This window comes from Coregonus lavaretus (genome assembly GCF_964263955.1).
Source record: "Coregonus lavaretus genome assembly, chromosome: 13".
Classification (NCBI taxonomy): Eukaryota; Metazoa; Chordata; class Actinopteri; order Salmoniformes; family Salmonidae; genus Coregonus; species Coregonus lavaretus.
Genome location: NC_140000.1, coordinates 9,200,308 through 9,222,304, shown reverse-complemented (window position 1 = coordinate 9,222,304; position 21,997 = coordinate 9,200,308). Strand labels below are relative to the sequence as shown.

At 43.7% G+C, this 21,997-nt stretch overlaps 3 protein-coding genes across 9 annotated transcripts; 2 read left to right on the top strand and 1 right to left on the bottom strand.

Annotated features, from left to right (window-relative positions):
* Positions 1 to 44: 44 nt before the first annotated feature.
* Positions 45 to 3,392, bottom strand: LOC311139510 (transmembrane protein 238-like). Its single transcript, XM_084174394.1, has 2 exons — positions 3,269 to 3,392; positions 45 to 2,787 (listed from the first exon to the last, which is right to left on the bottom strand). Exon 2 carries the CDS (start codon positions 2,775 to 2,777, stop codon positions 2,451 to 2,453), a length of 327 nt encoding a protein of 108 aa, XP_084030520.1. The 5' UTR covers positions 2,778 to 2,787; positions 3,269 to 3,392; the 3' UTR covers positions 45 to 2,450.
* Positions 3,393 to 5,079: 1,687 nt separating this feature from the next.
* Positions 5,080 to 12,701, top strand: LOC311139184 (coiled-coil domain-containing protein 106-like; the record flags this gene model as incomplete). 4 transcript variants are annotated; one of them, XM_084174075.1, is made up of 10 exons in its annotated part: positions 5,089 to 5,235; positions 5,803 to 5,882; positions 6,024 to 6,122; positions 6,292 to 6,522; positions 8,410 to 8,466; positions 8,628 to 8,870; positions 10,056 to 10,226; positions 10,352 to 10,655; positions 11,031 to 11,114; positions 11,490 to 12,701. In XM_084174075.1, the coding sequence occupies exons 2-9, from the start codon at positions 5,813 to 5,815 to the stop codon at positions 11,110 to 11,112; spliced, it is 1,257 nt and encodes a 418-aa protein (XP_084030201.1). In that variant the 5' UTR covers positions 5,089 to 5,235; positions 5,803 to 5,812. The 4 variants fall into 4 exon arrangements, with proteins under 4 accessions (XP_084030203.1, XP_084030201.1, XP_084030202.1 ...); XM_084174077.1 differs by lacking the exon at positions 11,031 to 11,114 and having other exon boundaries at positions 5,080 to 5,169; XM_084174076.1 differs by lacking the exon at positions 11,031 to 11,114.
* A 325-nt stretch (positions 12,702 to 13,026) lies between these two features.
* LOC311139728 (splicing factor U2AF 65 kDa subunit-like) lies at positions 13,027 to 21,350 on the top strand. 4 transcript variants are annotated; one of them, XM_084174654.1, is made up of 13 exons: positions 13,027 to 13,576; positions 13,983 to 14,036; positions 14,262 to 14,403; positions 15,073 to 15,111; positions 15,628 to 15,737; positions 15,917 to 16,068; positions 16,407 to 16,523; positions 16,695 to 16,833; positions 17,028 to 17,107; positions 17,446 to 17,586; positions 18,087 to 18,173; positions 18,933 to 19,184; positions 19,294 to 21,350. In XM_084174654.1, the coding sequence occupies exons 1-13, from the start codon at positions 13,528 to 13,530 to the stop codon at positions 19,426 to 19,428; spliced, it is 1,497 nt and encodes a 498-aa protein (XP_084030780.1). In that variant the 5' UTR covers positions 13,027 to 13,527; the 3' UTR covers positions 19,429 to 21,350. The 4 variants fall into 4 exon arrangements, with proteins under 4 accessions (XP_084030780.1, XP_084030782.1, XP_084030781.1 ...); XM_084174656.1 differs by lacking the exon at positions 13,983 to 14,036 and having other exon boundaries at positions 13,038 to 13,576; XM_084174655.1 differs by lacking the exon at positions 15,073 to 15,111 and having other exon boundaries at positions 13,436 to 13,576.
* Positions 21,351 to 21,997: the final 647 nt, after the last annotated feature.

Sequence of the window (21,997 nt, the reverse complement as noted above, 5' to 3'; positions counted from 1 at the left end):
AATGCAATACTTTTCACCCCAAATCTTCACAAATGCCCTATGGTAGGTTATTTCATAGTTTAATAAAATTGTATCATTTAATACAAAAACCCTATTACGATTAAAGGAAAACCACATCACATGGATTACTATTAATATAAATACAAATGCTGTACAGATTCAAGCCTAAACAAACCAACCAAGTATGAACTATGAATAGCCTCCATCATGCTTGATCGTTTAAAATCCTGTACAATTACAGTGGGGAGAACAAGTATTTGATACACTGCCGATTTTGCAGGTTTTCCTACTTACAAAGCATGTAGAGGTCTGTAATTTTTATCATAGGTACACTTCAACTGTGAGAGACGGAATCTAAAACAAAAATCCACAAAATCACATTGTATGATTTTTAAGTAATTAATTTGCATTTTATTGCATGACATAAGTATTTGATACATCAGAAAAGCAGAACTTAATATTTGGTACAGAAACCTTTGTTTGCAATTACAGAGATCATACGTTTCCTGTAGGTCTTGACCAGGTTTGCACACACTGCAGCAGGGATTTTGGCCCACTCCTCCATACAGACCTTCTCCAGATTCTTCAGGTTTCGGGGCTGTCGCTGGGCAATACGGACTTTCAGCTCCCTCCAAAGATGTTCTATTGGGTTCAGGTCTGGAGACTGGCTAGGCCACTCCAGGACCTTGAGATGCTTCTTTTTACGGAGCCACTCCTTAGTTGCCCTGGCTGTGTGTTTCGGGTCGTTGTCATGCTGGAAGACCCAGCCACGACCCATCTTCAATGCTCTTACTGAGGGAAGGAGGTTGTTGGCCAAGATCTCGCGATACATGGCCCCATCCATCCTCCCCTCAATACGGTGCAGTCGTCCTGTCCCCTTTGCAGAAAAGCATCCCCAGAGAATGATGTTTCCACCTCCATGATTCACGGTTGGGATGGTGTCTTGCGGTTGTACTCATCCTTCTTCTTCCTCCAAACATGGTGAGTGGAGTTTAGACCAAAAAGCTCTATTTTTGTCACATCAGACCACATGACCTTCTCCCATTCCACCTCTGGATCATCCAGATGGTCATTGGCAAACTTCAGACGGGCCTGGACATGCGCTGGCTTGACCAGGGGGACCTTGCGTGCGCTGCAGGATTTTAATCCATGACGGCGTAGTGTGTTACTAATGGTTTTCTTTGAGACTGTGGTTCCAGCTCTCTTCAGGTCATTGACCAGGTCCTGCCGTGTAGTTCTGGGCTGATCCCTCACCTTCCTCGTGATCATTGATGCCCCACGAGGTGAGATCTTGCATGGAGCCCCAGACCGAGGGTGATTGACCGTCATCTTGAACTTCTTCCATTTTCTAATAATTGCGCCAACAGTTGTTGCCTTCTCACCAAGCTGCTTGCCTATTGTCCTGTAGCCCATCCCAGCCTTGTGCAGGTCTACAATTGTATCCCTGATGTCCTTACACAGCTCTCTGGTCTTGGCCATTGTGGAGAGGTTGGAGTCTGTTTGATTGAGTGTGTGGACAGGTGTCTTTTATACAGGTAACGAGTTCAGACAGGTGCAGTTAATACAGGTAATGAGTGGAGAACAGGAGGGCTTCTTAAAGAAAAACTAACAGGTCTGTGAGAGCCGGAATTCTTACTGGTTGGTAGGTGATCAAATACTTATGTCATGCAATAAAATGCAAATTAATTACTTAAAAATCATACAATGTGTTTTTCTGGATTTTTGTTTTAGATTCCGTCTCTCACAGTTGAAGTGTACCTATGATAAAAATTACAGACCTCTACATGCTTTGTAAGTAGGAAAACCTGCAAAATCGGCAGTGTATCAAATACTTGTTCTCCCCACTGTATGTTATCTACCGGAGGTGTTTTAGCAAAGGTCAAGTCACAATAAAAAGCAATGACCAACAGTTTTTCCATCTTGTACTTGACACTAGTGAACAAGCAGTATGTAAGTCTCTTCCACCGTGGAGGCGGTAGAACTTGGGTTAATGAATGAGGGAGTTCTATAAAAAAATGTATCTTAAAAACGGAATCTTATTAATGCCCCGGGTGAAGCGGGTTAGCGTTGATTACATTCGTTTGGCCTACATCGAAGTCAGCTCAAAAAAAAAAGTGACGAAGTAGTGGAGTAATGAGTAGGATTCTGTGTTTTCACATACAAAAATGATTGCTTTTGATAAAAAGGCTTTATCTGCCTTCCTAATGAAACTAGTTTGAAAATGTGAACATATGCTGCCTTGATGACAACATGACCGAGCGGCGAGATTACTGTTCGATTTGAGAAGGGCGCTCCTCCCTCCTGCCCGCATTTAATAGCACTCCCTCAATGCTAACAATACCGCTCTCGGACCCCCAGGCAGTTTGACTGTCAGGGGCCAATAGTCTAATGGAGACACTGAGGACCCTCCCCTACAACCATGCCCTTCTCCTCCGCCTGGCCATGAAGCATCATGAGGGGCTGCTGTGGCTCCTGGGGAGTCGTATCCTGCGGCTGAGAGAGCGGGCCAGCCGGTCCATGGCACCCATGGTTCCCCCTAGCTCCTTCCTGGAGGTCAGGCCCTCGATGTTCCCGCTGTACCACATGACCCAGCCTCCCAGGGACATGAGCATCAGTAGAGCCCCAGAGTACACCAGCAGGTCCCCAAAGTCCTGTCCCTTAATTTCTAATGGGGCGAAGACCCCCACCAGCAGAGCAGACACACCTAGCAGGTCCATCAATATGGCAAACACCAGGGCCAGCTTACAGTGGGACAGACCATCATAGTGCTGCGCCATGGTCACTCACCTGGGGGACAGAGAGGTGGGAGAGGTGAGGTGTGTGGCACATTGAAAGACATAAATCTTGTGCATTGACATTGCTCAGAGTAAAATCACAATGGAGTCACCTCTGGCAATGATAGGGGGATCTCTCTAGGCCTACTGGTCGAGTAGGAGGATGTTGTATGAACATAAACATGACACCATGGCATGTATGTTCTGTAGCTATTAAAGTACAGGTATGTTTGAAATAATGTAACCATGGTCAAATAACTACAGTATGTTATTCAAATATTTACTGTGTCTGTGTATTTAGGCCTACACTTTTTTACCTTTTCATCTAACATGGTAGGTTCCTACAATACTCTTCAATGTATCTTTATTCATAGGAAAAACAGGTGCCACACCTGAGGCTATGATACTCCCAGCACAACCGAGACACTTTTGTGTTTCGATGCCAGTAAAAAAGCAGATTTAAACACAGAAAAACATAACAGATTAACACTCACCTCATCACAGGTGCATATGCATTTTGATTAGTATCTTTTCTATGTTTATCTCTTAAAAATATAAGTAGAATCCACTCAAACTGTATCCTTCCGGTTCTTCGCTGGCAGGTAAAAACAGTGACTCATGAGTGAATAATGTTACCTGACACCTCTCCACTCCCCCCTCACCTGAGCTTTTCTGCACTGACGAATATTATTGGTCCGGTGTCCTTTGATCAGAGCAGCACTAAACGAAAGCAAGAAAAACCTGTCAAACAATATTTTACTTTTCAATTATTTTCACACTGACATTTCTTTTGGAATATGAAATATGATGTATATACTGAACAAAAATATAAATGCAACATGCAAAAATGTCTTACGATTTTACTGAGTTACAGTTCATATAAGGAAATCAGTAAATTGAAATAATTTAATTAGGCCCTAATCTATGGATTTCACATGACTGGGCAGGGGCGCTCCCACTGGGGAGCCAGGCCCAGCCAATCAGAATGAGTTTTTCCCCACAAAAGGGACAGAAATACTCCTCTGTTTCATCAGCTGTCCAGGTGGCTGGTCTCAGACGATCCCGGCAGGTGAAGAAGCCAGATGTGGAGGGCTGGCGTGGTTACACGTGGTCTGCGGTTGTGAGGCCAGTTGGACCTACTACCAAATTCTCCAAAAGGAAGTTGGAGTCGGCTTATGGTAGAGAAATTAACATTAAATTATCTGGCAACAGCTCTGGTTTACAAGCATTTCGCTACACCTGCAATAACATCTGCTAAACACGTGTATGTGACACATTTTGTATTTTTTATTTGGACATTTACATTTTACATTTTACATTTTAGTCATTTAGCAGACGCTCTTATCCAGAGCGACTTACAGTTAGTGAGTGCATACATTTTCATACTGGCCCCCCTTGGGAAACGAACCCACAACCCTGCCGTTGCAAGCGCCATGCTCTACCAACTGAGCTACAGGGGACTAACATATCATACGTTTTGCAAATTCGTAACCTATAATACGAATTGTAATTCGTAACAGATCATACGAAATGGGTGATGGACATCCAAAAACGTATACATATCATACCATACTAAATGGAGTGTCTTGGATTTACATACAAAATAATACAAAATGCTCTGAGACCATGTTGGTAAAGGAGATCAAGTAAGGCCGCTACTATTGGGACACAACCATACCAGTGTGGTGTCTGGTCTTCATCTTGAGGACCACAAATGCTTATGTAACTCACGATCACGGTATAATATTATGGTTATGCATCTCTGCGGTTACAGCTTACGACATTCCTGCAGTCAGCATGCCAATTGCACGCTTGCTCAAAACTTGAGACATCTGTGGCATTGTGTTATGTGACAAAACTGCAGATTTTAGAGTGGCCTTTCTTTGTCCCCAGCACAAGGTGCACCTGTGTAATGATCATGCTGTTTAATCAGCTTCTTGATATGCCACACCTGTCAGGTGGATGGATTATCTTGGCAAAGGAGAAATGCTCACTAACAGGGATGTAAACAAATCTGTGCACAACATTTTAGAGAAATAAGCTTTTTGTGCTTATGGAACATTTCTGGGATCTTTTATTTCAGCTCATGAAACATGGGACCAACACTTTACATGTTGCGTTTAGATTTTTGTTCAATATATAATATAATGGGTTATTATTTAATAATTAACAATTAATACAATACACAAGAGCTTTCCATTGATAAAGATGTGTATTTACAGTGCGAAGCCTGGGTTGACACCGACAGCTGGTAAGGGGACACTGAAAGCAGCGCCTTTTCGTTACAAACAAATATTGGTAAACGATAGACTCTCCCTTAGGTAACCGGAAATGACGGCGAAGGACGTAAACAAGCCTTGTAAAATAAACGCTAAATTGTTGTTGTTCTATCTAGGTACGAAAGTGCACAGAATGAATGGGATTTACATATGAAATACGGTGTTATAACGACTGAATAACGGTTCGTATATCATTGATTTGTGGAGAACTCCACCAGAAAATAGTTTGTGCGTAAAAGAAGCAGCTAGCTTGCTACTAGTAAAATAGCTAATTGATTGCTGATTAGCTAGCTAGCCTGTGTAAGATTAGAAGAGTCCTCATAGCAATTTGATATGTAACGTTAGCTAGCTAACGTGTCCATTTTTAATTATACATCTTGTAAGCAACCGTATGTCATCCAAGAACATCGTGAATCATGTGCTAATATAACTTGTTAGTACGCTCGCAAGTGTAACGTTAGACAAAGGGGAATAAAGCGATCTGTGCGAAGTAAGTAGGTAACTTCTGCGTCTCAGCTGAGAATTGCCACACAGTAACTACTAGTAATTACATATCTAGTGGCATAATTGCATGAACGAATGCTTAGCAAGCTGAAGGCAACCCGTCCTAGTAACATTTCAAAGTTATTACAAAACTGACTGCATACATTTGCAACGAAACATCGTCAATGGGAGTTGTATTCCATCGTTGGATGTTGTGTGCCTAATGCAATAAATTAATAAACTTGTATTGTTTCTGTACAATGAAGGGTGCACGAGATGCAGGAGGGAAATATGAATGACACTGTGCCTACCTCCAAGAACCACACAGGCTCCCACCCCATGCAGAGTAAGATTATGAAACATCCTTCTAAAATCTGCATCATTGATATAGCTGTGTATTTATCTCATCATGACAAAGTGATAACAGTTATTTAGCCATAATGGTGCCTCTATGCATGGACTACAGTATATTTCTCCCTCTCTGTAGCGCCGAAGAACGAGGACGCCTATGAAATCTCCATTCCCTTTGAGGAGAACAACTTTGAGCAGCAAGGCTTCTTCAACCAGAATGAACAGAGTTTTGACGGTTCATATCAAAGCTTTTATTTCCTACTAGATCAGAGCCCATAGATTAATGTAGTTGAATGACCATCTGGAAGGACAGTCCAGTGAGTCCACTCACCTGGTTTCTCCGGTGTGAATCGGTTAGTGATTAAGATTAATCCTCATATTCACTCCCTGTGTGTGTTTCTCAGAGTCGCCCCCTCCCTCAGGCGCACCCCCACCAGGCAGCTCGTACCTGCTGATCACCAACCTGCGGACGCAGCTGCAGATCTCCCTGGAGAAGAACTCGTGGCTGCACAAACGCATCGAGGACCTGGAGGAGGAGAGGGACTTCCTGCGTTGCCAGCTGGACCGCTTCATCTTCTCTACCAAGACCCAGGGCCATCAGAACCAGGCCCCCAGCGAGAGCCAGTACAGCAACGGTGAGAGAGGGGCATGGAGAGGGTTTGGGAAGGAGGATGGACACTGGGGGGATACAACCAGGATGGAGAAATATGTATTGTGATTAGAGAAGTTCTAGCATGCTGACCACACCACCGCGTTGCGTGCACGAGCGTTGCAAAATAAATGTACACATACATGTTATTCAATCATTTCATCCAAACTGCTTGCGCGCGTCAATCAGCGTCTGCGTAGCCAGGCACTAAAATAGAACTTGGTTCTATTTTAGATGCTTGATGTGCTGCAAGTCCCGCCTCTCCCATCTCCTCATTGGTTTTTAGGAGCATACAGTGCCTTGCAAAAGTATTCATCCCCCTTGGCGTTTTTCCTATTTTGTTGCATTACATTAAATTGATTTTTGTTTGGATTTCATGTAATGGATATACACAAAATAGTCCAAATTGGTGAAGTGAAATGAAACAAATATTTTATTTTTAAAAAACATCTAAAAAATAAATAACGGAAAAGTGGTGCGTGCATATGTGTTCACCCCATTTGCTATGAAGCCCCTAAATAAGATCTGGTGCAACCAATTACCTTCAGAAGTCACATAATTAGTTAAATAAAGTCCACCTGTGTGCAATATAAGTGTCACATGATCTGTCACATGCTCTCAGTATATACAGTGGGGAGAACAAGTATTTGATACACTGCCGATTTTGCAGGTTTTCCTACTTACAAAGCATGTAGAGGTCTGTAATTTTTATCATAGGTACACTTCAACTGTGAGAGACGGAATCTAAAACAAAAATCCAGAAAATCACATTGTATGATTTGAGACTGGGACGGAGGTTCACCTTCCAGCAGGACAATGACCCTAAACATACAGCTAAAGCAACACTCAAGTGGTTTTAAGGGGAAACATTTCAATGTCTTGGAATGGCCAAGTCAAAGCCCAGACCTCAATCCAATTGAGAATCTGTGGTATGACTTAAAGATTGCTGTACACCAGCGGAACCCATCCAACTTGAAGGAGCTGGAGCAGTTTTGCCTTGAAGAATGGGCAAAAATCCCAGTGGCTAGATGTGCCAAGCTTATAGAGACATACCCCAAGAGACTTGCAGCTGTAATTGCTGCAAAAGGTGGCTCTACAAAGTATTGACTTTGGGGGGGTGAATAGTTATGCTCGCTCAAGTTTTCAGTTTTTTTATCTTATTTCTTGTTTGTTTCACACACAAAAAATATTTTGCATCTTCAAAGTGGTAGGCATGTTGTGTAAATCAAATGATACAACCCCCCAAAAAATCCATTTTAATTCCAGGTTGTAAGGCAACAAAATAGGAAAAATGCCAAGGGGGGTGAATAATTTCGCAAGCCACTGTATACCCACATGGGTTATTGAAAAATGGAGGTCCACACTCCAGTCCATTTGGTGGTGGTAATGCACCTTAAATATGTTTGCCAACCGCCATATAAAATCCACAGAAGAAGAAGAAGAATGAACAAGGAGAAAAACTAACTAGGTTTCCCCCTTTTTATCTGTGGATTTAGGGTCGGAGTAGAGAACATATGATTTTGTATGACTGTAACATGGGTAACATTTCTAAAAAGATCCCGCTAAAAAAAGGACCATATTCAGGTAAAATAACAACCAAATGTTTATTTTCCAGGACAAATTAGCTAGCAACAGCAAGCTAGCTAAATGTCCATGAAAGTTTCATGTGTGTTTCGACCTGTCCCCAAATTAATATAGTTGGTCCACAGTTGGTTTTGGTATTTTAACCAGCGTGTCAATGAACGCGTCTGGTGGGGATAGACAAAATCAGCATGCAGACGCATGCGCAGAGCCAGTTTGGTAAGCATGTAAGAGAACATACTTTTTACAGGCATAGATTTATTCTCTGGAACCATTGTTTTTCCTCCTGCAGGCTATGACTCTAGACGTTTTGAATGGAAGGCGAGGAGAGAGGGAGAACGGCCAGCTGGTAAGAACTGCTTTATTACCTCACTAGTCCCTTGTTGTTCATGATGCCTGTATCTAGATCTGGAGCATATTCTATACATTCTCATCACCTCACCACTACTGGCCTCAGTTCACTGATCACCCTCATTGATCTTCTCCTTTTCCGATCGTTAACCCTTTCAGAGCAGAAGTCCGAGCCACAGCGTTTCACCTCTCGTCAGATATTCCAGCGAAGACCCTCCCCCACTGCGATGGCCCCACCCAAAAACCACACTTCCAGCACGATAGCCAATCAGATGGCTGCGATGAGCTCCATGTTCAGCTCCGGGGCCACCCAGACCCTCTTGCAGGGGCACAGCAGTGGCAGTAGCAACACTAACAGAACCACCATGAGTGACATGAATGCACACGGGAGTGTAGGGCCAGGTAAGGGGATCCAGACTAGAGGTTGACATGGGAACAGGACTCTTGCAGGTCCAACGGGATTCCGGCAGGAATGGGAGGGAAGTTCTAGGGTCAAGTTCAGGACAGGATGGGACAGTCCACAGGGACGGGCAGTACAGGAATAGTTATAAAGTGAGGGGGGGGTTTTTAGGGGTGTTCTAAATATGTAATGTGTGGAGCATTTCATTAAAAAAACGAACTGTGTAGGCCTAATATAGTTTACTTAATACAAATCTATAAAAAATTATTTGTAAATACCGCCCTCCCCCTTCTGTCGGCTCACTCTCGCGCCTCGCTCCAGTTGTAGCCAGTCACTACTTTACCTCAGATGCCAACGTACGTCAGTGAATGAGGAAGCCTTCAAGAGAGGAATTGCAATATCTCGTTGCAGCCAAGGACCCATCACTAACATTAGAGCCATTAAAAGGAAAGAGCGATGTTTTAGCTAAATGTGATAGAGTTGTCTTTGACAACAAAGCAACCAAGTACACGGCACCAACCGGAGAGCAAGACAAGCGGCATGAAGCGGCATAGCTGCTCTACTAACAACGTTAGCGGTCAAGCCCAATTGTTTGCGTATTTAACTAAACCCGTGCCATCTGAGGTAAAGAGTAGGATGGCCGATAGGGTGGCAGATACGGCCTCCGGCATTTAATCTTGTTGAGGGTCAAAATCTGGTAATGTGGTTGCTATCAGCTGTGTGTGAACTGCAGGCAACTCTCTCGTGAGCGCTGCGCAGCAGCCAAATGAACCAGTTGCTATGGTTACCATATATACAGTCATTGATGATGACTACTCACACGCAGAGTGGGGGACAGAGATGAGCAGCTAATAGTTCTTTCTGATTTCTGTGCGTAAAAATTTTGGATTTTTATCTGGATGGGAAAGGAAAGTTCTGGGGTTATAGAACTGTTGCGGCATCAGGACAGTACAGGAAAAAAATTGACAGGACCAGACATTTACATTTACGTCATTTAGCAGACGCTCTTATCCAGAGCGACTTACAGTTAGTGAGTGCATACATTTTCATACTGACGGGACAGGAATGAATTTTCACTTCCGTGACAACCTCTAATCCAGACTATGAGCACATCTAGTCTATCACATCTAGTCTAAAGTTGTTTTTTATCACGGTCTTGTTTGTCATGTTCTTGTTTGTCTGTTCAGATTCCCTGTCCCTCCTGGGGGAGGCCGAGGAGTTCCTGGAGCAGGATGGCTACATGAACGAGGAGGAAATGATTTCAGGAGAGGAAGTGATGGCAGAGGGCATGAGCAGCGGTGGGCACCCAGGGATGAAGAGGAGGCGGGTCTTCCGAATCACCAGGGAGAGGCAGAGAGGTGAGGGACAATGGCAGCCATGTTAACACGCGTCTTACTCAGGCCAAGTTCGAATGCTTTGGAAATGCTTTGTTCCTTCCTTCCTTGAAGTAGGCCTAATCAATCCCCATCTCCTCCCCCTCTAGTCAAAGACGCTGCAGGGGTGCTGTTCCGCTATAAGAAGATCCTGCTGACCTACCAGCGGCTGAAGAACATGTCCAAGGCCTTCCAGATTCATGGGGTGGACCGCAACACGGTGGCCTCCACCACGCCCATCGCTGAGATGCTGCTGGTGGCCCCGGAGAAGGTGGCGGAAGTGGGCGAGTTTGACTCGTCCAAGGAGAAGCTGCTGGACTACGCACGCCGCTGCTACATCGCCCTGGACGAAGAGACACTCAGCAGGGTGCAGGCCCTGAAGAAGAACAACCTGCTACTACCCATCTCCTACAGGTTCAGACACTGATGGGGGGGAGGGACGCTGGGGATGAGGGGAATCAGGGAGTCAAGGTGATGGGGGGGTGCTCAGTGGGGAGAAGGGCTTCATTTTGTCATGGAGAAGAGCAGGGTGTGACTTTTGGAGAAGGTCGTCACTCAACCATCTCCCTAAGATTCAGACATTTATGGAAAGTTACGATTTGTGTATGGGTGTGCTGGATATTTAGGGGAGGTTGTTGCCCATCTCATACACAGAATCTGTTTTCTATTCTTAACTATTTGTTAAGAATCCTTTTGAAGCAGAGGTCATGAACTATAGCATTCCTTATTTCTGACCAGAGTACTATTGAACTTTGTAGTACTTTATTTCTGTGCAATTTTGATACACAGGGCCCCATTTTGCAACGCCAAAAAGTGGTGCTATTGTCTGAAGAGGCCGTGCTACTCCCAAATACTTACAGTAGCAGCATGAAGGTACAGTGATCACATCGTAAATTTGTTGCATTCCAAACTGGCTCTTTATTTTCGTTATACTTGAAATAAGTGCCCCGCTGACTATATTTGAGGTAATACGGTCTTTTTTGACGATCATCTATTTTGCGCTGTCAGAATTTCACCTTTTAGTGTCTTCATGTAAAAGTGGTGTCATATTCTGCACACTCACAAAAGCAATGCCAATACATCTTTATTTACAGATAAATGTTTGTTGTTTGGATAACATTCCCTCATTGTCTTTTTCCTAGCACTTCAAAAACAAGTATATTATTTGTGCACTTAAATGATGACCTTATTTAGATATAACAAACAGCCCACACCTAGTGATTTTGGATCTGTCTCTCATTTCTCCAGGTTGAAAGGAGGAGAGGATTCTCTTAAAGAGAAGGAAACTGACACGACCACAAACTGAACAAAGCAAAGAATAGCTGCACGCTCTATTGCTCAGATTCAAACCTCTAGTAGAATAATTCCAGTGTTCTGTCAGAAAGCTTCCAGGTTCTGAAACAAAGGAAGTCAGCGAGCTGACTGACCACTGGTGTTGTGTCTGCATCAGAACAACAGAATAAGCAGATACTCTTTGCTTTGGAAGAAGGATGGGGCCAGTTTTGGGAACAGTGCTACTGTGAGGCTAAGCTGTTGTACCACAAATACATCACCAAGTTTTCTTTTGCACCAGAATATATTCTGTCACTGTAAAGTGCCACTGTAGCATACAGTTGTGAGATGTGTAATTTGACTGAAGTGTGGTGCAGTGTAACATCACATACCCTTTGTACTGTTTTACGAAGATTAGTTTTTTACTATAATTGTAGTATGATTTACTGTGCTGTTTCACTATCAGTTGAGATTTGTGCTTTATTTTTCCAGTCCTCTACTGCAATACTTTGTTTGCTTGGGAATAATTTATTACAAAAAGATTGCATACTATTAGGTTTATCTTTTTTGTGTTCCAATAAGCTCAGTGATTTTCACAAAAGGGACAAAATGCAAAATGTTGATTTTTATTTGAACATATGTCTATGTATATCAATATCAATCACCAGTTCCCCATTACAATTGCATGTGAAATTAACTCTTGTTGGTCAGTTGTTTTGACAGAGCTGTTGTTGAACTTAATAATGATGTTAAAAAACAATAGCAGTAGTATTGGCAATGGTGTAATATAGTGGTATATTGTGTGTTTTTTATACTGTATACTGGTACAAGGAATTGCTGAGACCCCAGGGTACCTCTCACTTTAAACTTCATGTCTTAGTTATTCACAACACAAACTCACCCATGGACAGGTATCAGTGTGTACAACTGCTGAAATCATGTTATGTTCCAACATCTTTTATACGGGTCAGAGATGTCATTTTGACTTTAATAAGGAACCAATAATTTAGTGAAAGGTGCAGTACAACCTGTATCTTTTAAGATACCGGTCTCTGTGTGTGCAGCGTTAAAAAATGTTTAATATTGTAGCCTATATTCAAAAACTGAAAATGTTTGGTTGATTATACAAATTGTATGGACTGTAAAAATAGAAATGCCATTAAAGCATTTGATTTCTTTAAAAAATCATGATTTGACTTATGTTTCTCTCTGAAGAGTGAGTGAGTAGAAAGGGAGTTGCTAGAGGAAAAACATGCAGCTCCCCTGGGTCAAACTAATGTATGTTGTAATCACAGATCTACGAGGTTGTTTCTGAAATCAATAAAAGAGAATGTAGCTTTCACGTATCCAATACATAATATAATGTCAAATGTTAGAAAATAGCATGCATTTTGTAAGAAGTTCTTGTTTGGTGCTAGGGCAAAGAGAATATACCGTCTACATGTTTTGCAGGTTGAATAACAGGCCCAAAGGGGGCGCTAAAAGTTAAAGGTGTATATCAACTTCCGGTGTCACGGGGTGCCTGGGTGACGGAACGCAAAAAGCGGGCATAACGAACGTATCCCGTATTTTCTCCTTGTATACATTTAATTGCAAAAAATATATTGGGACGACTCAAAACACTCTTATAACATCAACAGGACGAACGGCATAACATTGGATGTGCAATTGTACCAGCATATCCTTATTCACTCGACTTGCTAGCATTAGCTCGCTACCACGACTCAAGAACAGGCCCCAGCCTGGACTTTGCTTTATCTAACTAGCTAGCTGGCTAGCACAATATAGCACGTTTTCTTCGTCAATGTTATTGTCTGTTCTTAGTGTAAACTAGAACCACATCTTTATAACTCACCTGGAGTTGTTTATGTTTAAGTGTGGTTTATTTTGATATTTCTAAACCGTTGCATTGGTGGTGTGTAGTTAGTTAGTACTTTACTAAGTGTGCTGTGCACTTTTTCGCTAGCGACCGCGCCGCATTCCCGTCCATTTTACAGTCAAATAAGAAACCGCAATGTCGGATTTCGACGAATTCGAGAGACAATTGTCTGAAAACAAACAAGGTAAGCTAGTTAGTTAATCACTTATGTTTTATAACCAGGTTCTAAACTAGCTAGTTAGCAATCGCATATCATCACAACACAAGCTGGCTAATTTGCTAGTAGTAGCTGCTAGAGCCCGCACTGTCGCAGCTGTCGTCCCAGCCACATTCGTATGGCAGATGTGGCTATAACTAGCTAACCCATTGTTTATAAGTAACGTTATTTCTGTCACTAACAGGCCCTGTTGTGAGCCAGCTAACGTTTTACAGCTCTGTATATGTTGAAATTGCCAGTTACAATATTAATCCATGAAAAGTTAACATCTCTTGGCCATACAGTAGCTATATCCTATGAAAGTAAACACGTTATCCATCCTCTTGCCCCCTGTGCTATCTTCTCTCCTCCCCACCTCTATGATCATCTGTAGCTCAGTTGGTAGAGCATGGCGCCAGGATAGTGCGCTCGATTCCCGGGAACACCCGTACGTAAAATGTATGCACGCATGACTGTAAGTCGCTTTGGATAAAAGCGTCTGCTTAATGGCATAGCTATATTATTTTAACTCAACCCCACTCCCACTCCACTCTTCTCTCCACCCTCCTCTGTTTTCTCCTCCCTCCTCTGTTTTTCTCTCCTCCCTCCTCTGTTTTTCTCTCCTCCCTCTTCCTGTTTCACCGGTCCTTCCCTTTTCATTCCCTTCCTCCAGCGGAGAAGGACAAGGAGAACCGCCACCACCGTCGCTCCCCCTCTCGCAGCCGCAGCAGAGAGAGGAAGAGGAGGAGCAGAGACAAGGACAGACGCAGCAGGGATCGCCGTGGAGACAGCAAGGAGCGCAGACCAAGACGCAGGTAACTACAGCATTGTCTTACTGCACGCTCTCAGGTGTGTAAGAGACCTAGTATGTGCAGGTACTACATACTGGTTAAAGTAGGACTGTCTGCACACCTGATGAGTGAACAGTATCAGCACACTTGGAAAATAAGCAACCCAGGCAACACTGACTCTACCTCGCAAATCACTGTACCTCGCAAAAAGTTTAAATGTGAAATAGAAAGCTCTCACAAGCACAGCATTATTCCTCTGTCTGAGGTAGCCTACCTATTGTCCTGACAGTGAGATGCAACATTGTGGAGGAAGACCCACATCTAACAGTGTTCACACACGTTGAACATTCTACACCTGGACCCTGAAGTGGTTTTAGGATACATTTGTTTTAGTGGAAAGAGCCATAGCGTGCACTTACTAGACCTCAGTGTTCTGTAGAAGTATAGGTGCCTAATTCCAAATCGGCCCCTATCCCTACTAGTAGATCTGAAAGGAGTGGATGTGGTGATAGCTCCAGCAGAAGGCCATATTGCTTATACCTATTCAATCCTTTAGGATCTATGTGAAGTTCATACAAACAGTGGCTTGGGGCTAATTTCGAATTGCACTCTAGTTCCACTTCCTGCAGTGGAACTACCTGTGACCAGGGTTGGAGTGAAATGAAATGTGAACTCCTTCCAATGTCATTTCAGCTCACCATCCCAACAACAACCCCAAGAGATTGCTGTAAGGTAATACAGCAAACTAACACAGAGATTGTTTCTGCATTATTACAATATCACTCCAGTCACTCTAGCTAGTGATCCTTCCTCTGATTGTGTACTATCCACTCATGTTTACGGCAGCGTATTATATTCTGTGTATACCATTGTGTGGGAAGGTTTTGGTAAGGGGTTTCTATTGAGAGAGAAAAACAACTGTAGGGTCAACTCTGTAATAATGGGATAGATTTGTATGGCTCTGTGACATCATCCACTATCAATGTCATTTCAAAGTAGTATGTAATTTGAAATCACTTGTATTTGTAAAAGTTATAGTTAATTTAAGACATCGATTCAGAAGTGTAAACCTGGGGTTTGTCATAGACGGGTTAAAGAGAAGCTGTAGGTTTCTCTAAAGGCCTAAACGTCTTTTTAGGGCTTGACTCACAGGACATCAGAAGTAATGACTTCTATCTCTGTTTCCCCCTGCACTCATTTGTTGGTCTTTCTGTCCTCACTCCTCCTGTCCTGTGTTCTCTCAATCAGTCGTTCCCCGCACCGTGAAACCAAGAAGAAGAACAAAGTGAAGAAGTACTGGGACGTCCCTCCTCCTGGCTTTGAACACATCAGTGTGATGCAGTACAAAGCCATGCAGGGTAAGAGGCCTCACTTCATCATCCTCTTCCTCTCTCCCTTGTTCTCTCTCTATTTTCATCTACTCTATTAAACTCTTTGACCCTCGTTTGCCCTCATATTTAACTGAGTTCTTACTAATACTGTCTTGTTGTGGAGGCTGTATGAATGTTGTGTTTTAAACGTGTGACTTCTCCTCAAGCTGCGGGTCAGATCCCAGCCACGGCCCTGCTGCCCACCATGACCCCAGACGGCCTGGCCGTGACCCCCACTCCTGTCCCTGTGGTGGGAAGCCAGATGACCAGACAAGCCCGTCGGCTCTACGTGGGGAACATCCCCTTCGGCATCACAGAGGTCAGTTAGCTCCTGGATGGATGTAGGGCCGGAGATCAGAGAGATGGAGTAGGTAGAAGTTGCCCCAAACCACAGATACAGGTTAACAGGGCTCTACAGTGCCACCATTTTACTCACATATGCGCCTAAATATGTAGCTGTGCGAACTGGAATTTTAATTTAGGAGGACCAGTGTGCCTAGAAAAATTAAGGATTCTAGCTTAAGGATAGGGGCTGGGCCATCTGATTCTATCAACTAGTATTTCAAGCTCAGGAGGATCAGAGAGTGAGTAGTAAATACTGTTGTTGTTGGAGTGAGTCTTTTCCAGAGTATTGCCTTAATGTCTCTCCCTGTGTAGGAGTCCATGATGGATTTCTTCAACGCTCAGATGCGTCTGGGCGGTCTCACTCAGGCTCCAGGAAACCCTGTCCTTGCTGTGCAGATCAACCAGGACAAGAACTTTGCCTTCCTCGAGGTGGGTCTCAACACCCACTTGACAATACTCAATACTGGAGAAGAAATCTGGCCTTCCTCAATAGTCCAAAATGACCTATTTTCCTTTTATCTGAGCTGTATGAAATAATCTGACAGGTGAAAGATAACCCTCTACCTTTCTAAAACCTGGTGTGTGTTTGTCGTGCCATAGTTCCGCTCAGTGGATGAGACAACCCAGGCCATGGCGTTCGACGGTATCATCTTCCAGGGACAGAGTCTGAAGATCCGTCGTCCCCATGACTACCAGCCCCTGCCCGGCATGAGCGAGAACCCCAGCGTCTACGTGCCTGGTCTGTCCGCCTGTCTGTCTCTCCAAACGTCTCTGGCTGGCTACTTCACTCTATTTAGTCCATCTTTAAACCCTTCTTAGTCTGGCCTATTTGACCTCTTCACCCCTCTATAGGATCAGACATTTATATCCTGTCTGGATGTAGGCTGTTTATATCAAAGTTTGGTTGACTTTAAATAACTTCTCTCTGTGTAGGTGTGGTGTCCACAGTGGTGCCTGACTCGGCCCACAAGCTGTTCATCGGGGGCCTGCCCAACTACCTGAATGACGACCAGGTCAGTGAGCTAACCTTAACCAGCTTAGCCTTCTAACCAGGCCACCTAATGGGCCATATTGGGGCGTGCTGGCTGGCTGCTCACCTCCCGTGACGTCCCAGTCTGGCCCAGTGGAAACCTCCTGTTTCCTCACATGCCTAGTCAATGCTGGACGCGGTTAGCAGTGTACTGGAGTAACACTGTTGATGGAAGCCAGACAGCTTGAAAGACATCCAATAGTCTGAGATGTTAAGTGTCCAACAAAGTCTCCTCCCTCGTCTGACTGTTGTCCCCTTTCCCCTGTCCCTCCATCTTTTCCTCTATGGTAATCTCACCCCTTCTCTCCCTGTGTTCTCCAGGTCAAGGAGCTCCTGACATCGTTTGGGCCTCTCAAGGCCTTTAACTTGGTCAAGGATAGCGCCACAGGTTTGTCTAAGGGTTATGCGTTCTGTGAATATGTGGACGTCAACCTGAACGACCAGGTCACCATGGAAAATCAGGTAGCTAAGCAACCCCTTCATTTTCCCACACCATGTAATGGTTTTGGATTTGTTCACATTTTTACAATATCTCTTCACATTTTTGATTACTCGCGTATCAATAAAAATGTAAATGAAGGAGCATAACTCAAGATTCTTAATGTTATTAAAGGGGAACTATATTGCTCCTCAGCTTGAGGTATTATTAATAAAATGTATTATGTGTTTCACATGTAATACTTTAGCCCCCACAGCAAGACACATAACTCTTGCCAAAATGATGTCATATGGTTACACTCCCAATATTTCAGGGTAATCTGTTATGATTGAACTGAATTGCAGTAAAAACTTAATAAAACCTTTGAAAATGACCATCTGTAGAAAGTAAATTCAGCTTTTGATTGTGTTCTTGAAAGGGAAAATTCAATTTGAAATGTGTAGAAGTGCATAGACCCTGGGGGTTTGTCCCTGCTGATGATTGACAGCTGTATTAACCACTTGGAGATGCCCTGTCCCCACAGGCCATAGCAGGACTCAACGGCATGCAGCTGGGAGATAAAAAACTCCTGGTGCAGAGAGCCAGCGTGGGATCCAAGAACGCCACTCTGGTAAGACGGAGAGCTGGGTAGGCAGGGAATAGAGTGCTACAGTCGAGAGGGAAGTAGAAGGTAGAGTGAAACTCTTGATCCAGAGAGCCATCAGGAGATCTGAGGAAGATGCACTTGTGCAGAGGGGGTAGAGGATCTTGTGCAGAGGGGGTAGAGGATCTTGGATAGAGCAGAGAGAGACGAGGGGGAGCATATGTTGTGCCCTTGGGGCGACCAGTGCTGCGTCTGTTCTACTTTTCCAATCCCTCAAGGCATGTTCTGTATCAGAGGAAGGCCCCAAAATTGTCAGACTCCAGTCATCCAAGTCATACTGTTCTCTCTGCTACCGGACGGCAAGCGGTACAAGAGCGCCAAGTCTAGATCCAAAAGGCTCCTTAACAGCTTCTACCCCCAAGCCATAAGACTGCTGAACAATTAATCAAATGGCCACCCAGACTATTTACATTGACCCCCCCCCCGCTGCTACAGACTTTTACACTGCTGCTACTCACTGTTTATTATCTATGCATAGTCACTTTACCCCTACCTACATGTACAAATTACCTCGACTAACCTGTACCCCTGCACATTGACTCGTTAACCCCGTATATAGCCTCGTTATTTTATTGTGTTACTTTTTATATATTTTTTTACTTTAGTTTATTTAGTTGTTGGTTAAGGGCTTGTAAGTAAGCATTTCACAGTAAGGTCTACACCTGTTGTATTCAGCGCATGTGACAAATACAACTCCTTCTCCAACCCTCTTCGCTCCCCCTCCAGACGAGTATAAACCAGACCCCGGTGACGCTGCAGGTGCCGGGCCTGATGAACAGCTCAATGACCCAGATGGCCGGCCTGCCCACAGAGGTGCTGTGTCTGATGAACATGGTGGCTGTGGAGGAGCTGGTGGATGAAGAGGAGTACGAGGAGATCGTGGAGGATGTGAGGGACGAGTGCAGCAAGTACGGCCAGGTGAAGAGCATCGAGATCCCCAGACCTGTGGATGGGCTGGAGGTCCCCGGCACTGGCAAGGTGAGAGAGAGGCTACTGTCTGTCTTCAGCTTTATGACTTTTTGAATAATCTCCGTTGACACTCCTTACATTTCATCTCTATCCCTCTCTCCATCTCTCTGTCCTATAGATCTTTGTGGAGTTCATGTCAGTGTTTGACTCCCAGAAGGCCATGCAGGGTCTGACGGGCAGGAAGTTTGCCAACCGGGTGGTGGTGACCAAATACTGCGACCCTGACGCCTACCACCGCCGAGACTTCTGGTAGAGGATGACGACAGACGAAGAGAGCGAGGGGGGTGGATTGCCCCATTTCAAATCGACCCTTAACCCCCCACCACCTAGGCACTTGTTTTGACCTGAAAAGGTGTGAGCGACATAATGTTTCACCTAGTCCGCCAGGTGGAGCTAAGAGAAATACCCGGGGGTAGGGGCTAGGGATCCATTTGGTATTGGGCAAAAGAAGGGAGAGATGGAGAAAGAAGGGTTTGTATTCTGACGAAAACCAAGAGGGTCATGGGGGGGGGGGTTAAAAGATTTTTGCGAATTGTGTGTCGTGACAGGTCAGGGGTCAATGATTTTTATACTTTGTGAGGAAGGGATGGGTCATTCTGGCGGGGCGGGGGGGGGGGGGGGGGGGGGGGGGTTTATTTGACCCACCAATGTAGATAACATGATCAGATTCTTGTTGAGAAAATGGGGAAGGAAAGGAGGATTTGTTAGAGAAGAGGGGAAAGCTATTGACAGGATAGGATGGAAAGCTATTGACAGGAATGGCCTCGTTTTGGGATTTTTCTTTCTTCTCAGATTTGAACCTTTACATTTCCTCATGTTTATTTTCTTTCATGTACATCAGACTAAACCCATCCCTCTCTCCCTCACCCTGTGTGTGTGTAGAGAGAGGGGGAGAAGCTGTAACCATACATAACCAACTCCAATGTCATATTGGACTAATTTATCGGAATGTCAGCTGTTGTGGTTCCAATACTGTATATTTACACTGTCACACACCTTGTATTCAGTCACCAGGGCCAGAGTTTGAGTTGGAGTACCGTACATTTAGAAAACTGCCTGTCTCTTTGTTGTATTTTTTATTTTTGGGATTGAAACCTTTCATCTAGTGTAAATTTATCCATCACCATTTTTAGCAGGCAAAATAATTCTGTCCCTACACCCTTACCCATAAGAGAGGGACTGGGAGAGGGGAAAGGCAGTGAGTGAGAAAAGATAGGCTTTTGAAGTTCTGAATTGTTATTTCTGAATTGTGAGTGGTAATTATAGGATTGGTGTTGAGTAGGGCTTGATCTGATTCTGATTTAAAAGCTTTAATGTTATTTTTCATGTCACATTAGAGAATAGAATATATGGAGTACTCCATGTTTGTGCTTAGCAAGTTTGTCTATAAAAGTTTGTCTATTTTCAGGTAACAATGATTTGAGATTGTAATCTATATTCAAGTTACTATTGTATTGCTTTGTCTGGAATATGAGTTTGTTTTTGTTAAGCTTTTTTGCTTCCTGTTTCAAACCTACCTATAGAATATTGGACAGCTCATACAGAAATCTCTCTTTGGCCCGGGTAGCGTTTGTGTAACGTCTCACCTCAGCAGACAAAATAAAGGTATAAAGACTAATACCAATGGCTCCTGTTCTACTGCCCACAAATAGAATGCAGTATTTACTGTGGCCAAGTTATCAGGCTTTTAGTAACATAAAGTCTGGTACTATTGTGTGACTGTACACCTTGTCTGTTTAGTTAAGTAATGGGTCTGTTGTCACAAAGGATGAGATGGAGATGTGAAACAAATTCTTTTTTAACTGAAGGGGAGTGCAGTCTTTTGGACTGGTTCTCAAGGGTTCTATTCAATTGGAATGTTCAACAAAGATGTTCATAGTCTTCAAAAGGTTGTCCCCTCAAGTGTATATATGGTCTCACTTCTTCCTCATCTCTCCTGCAACCTTTGTCATTACTACTCCAAGGACCACCGGTTACACTATGGGTTTGAGAGGGAGTTTCCCATGATGCTTTCGGTTCAGACCTAGAGTTGGGCAGTACCAGTGAAATGTGACTTCCGCCCTTTATAAAATTTGCTTTTTAAATGTTACCATGTCATTTAATTTCAACTTTATTTTTTTGGGAAAATGTGATTTCTTAAGTGAATTAATGGAATTAAAAATGGCTAAAACCACATGTAGTTTATAACAAGTGTGGATCTTTCATTAGTTTCTCGTTTTCAAAAGTTGATTAAACTGGATTTCTGTTGCTCTTGGGATTTCTGGTTATACACACTGAAAAGCAGGAGTTGACTAACAGTGCAAATAGACTGGGCTTGTATATTTACATTTAAGTCATTTAGCAAAAGCTCTTAGCCACAACTTACAGTAGTGAGTGCACACATTTTCATACTGGTCCCCAATGGGAATCAAACCCACATCCCTGGCATTGTAAGCACCTTGCTCTACCAACTGAGCCACACGGTACAGTTTTTTTCATTGAAATGTCAAGGTGACAGGTTCAGAACCACAGTACACATAAACCTCAGCTGACTGGTCAGCAGTATTCATGGGTAGTGGCTTGCCTAAGTGGCATGAAAACAGGTTGACACTGCAGCCTTCAGTACTCCCTCTATACTCACCTGGGGCTTATTCAGGAGGGAACAGCTACAGAAATGTATAGTGCAGCACAGACATGACACTGTCATGGGAATAATGAACCGTGTCTATATATCCCATCTCTGCAATGTTGCACTCCACTGAGGAAGGCCAGCAATATGGTGCAATCCCTCCAGACCAGGCAGGTAGATGTTGCCAGAAAGCACAGAATCTAAAATCAGTTTA

What these genes read in the sequence shown, in the direction of transcription:
- LOC311139510 (XM_084174394.1), bottom strand. Translation starts at nt 2,777, where the DNA reads ATGGCGCAGCACTATGATGGTCTGTCCCACTGTAAGCTGGCCCTGGTG.
- LOC311139728 (XM_084174654.1), top strand. Translation starts at nt 13,528, where the DNA reads ATGTCGGATTTCGACGAATTCGAGAGACAATTGTCTGAAAACAAACAA. An exon ending in CTCGATTCCCGGGAACACCC is followed by an intron (nt 14,037 to 14,261) that starts GTACGTAAAATG and finishes CCCTTCCTCCAG; the next exon opens with CGGAGAAGGACAAGGAGAAC. An exon ending in GCAGTACAAAGCCATGCAGG is followed by an intron (nt 15,738 to 15,916) that starts GTAAGAGGCCTC and finishes CTTCTCCTCAAG; the next exon opens with CTGCGGGTCAGATCCCAGCC.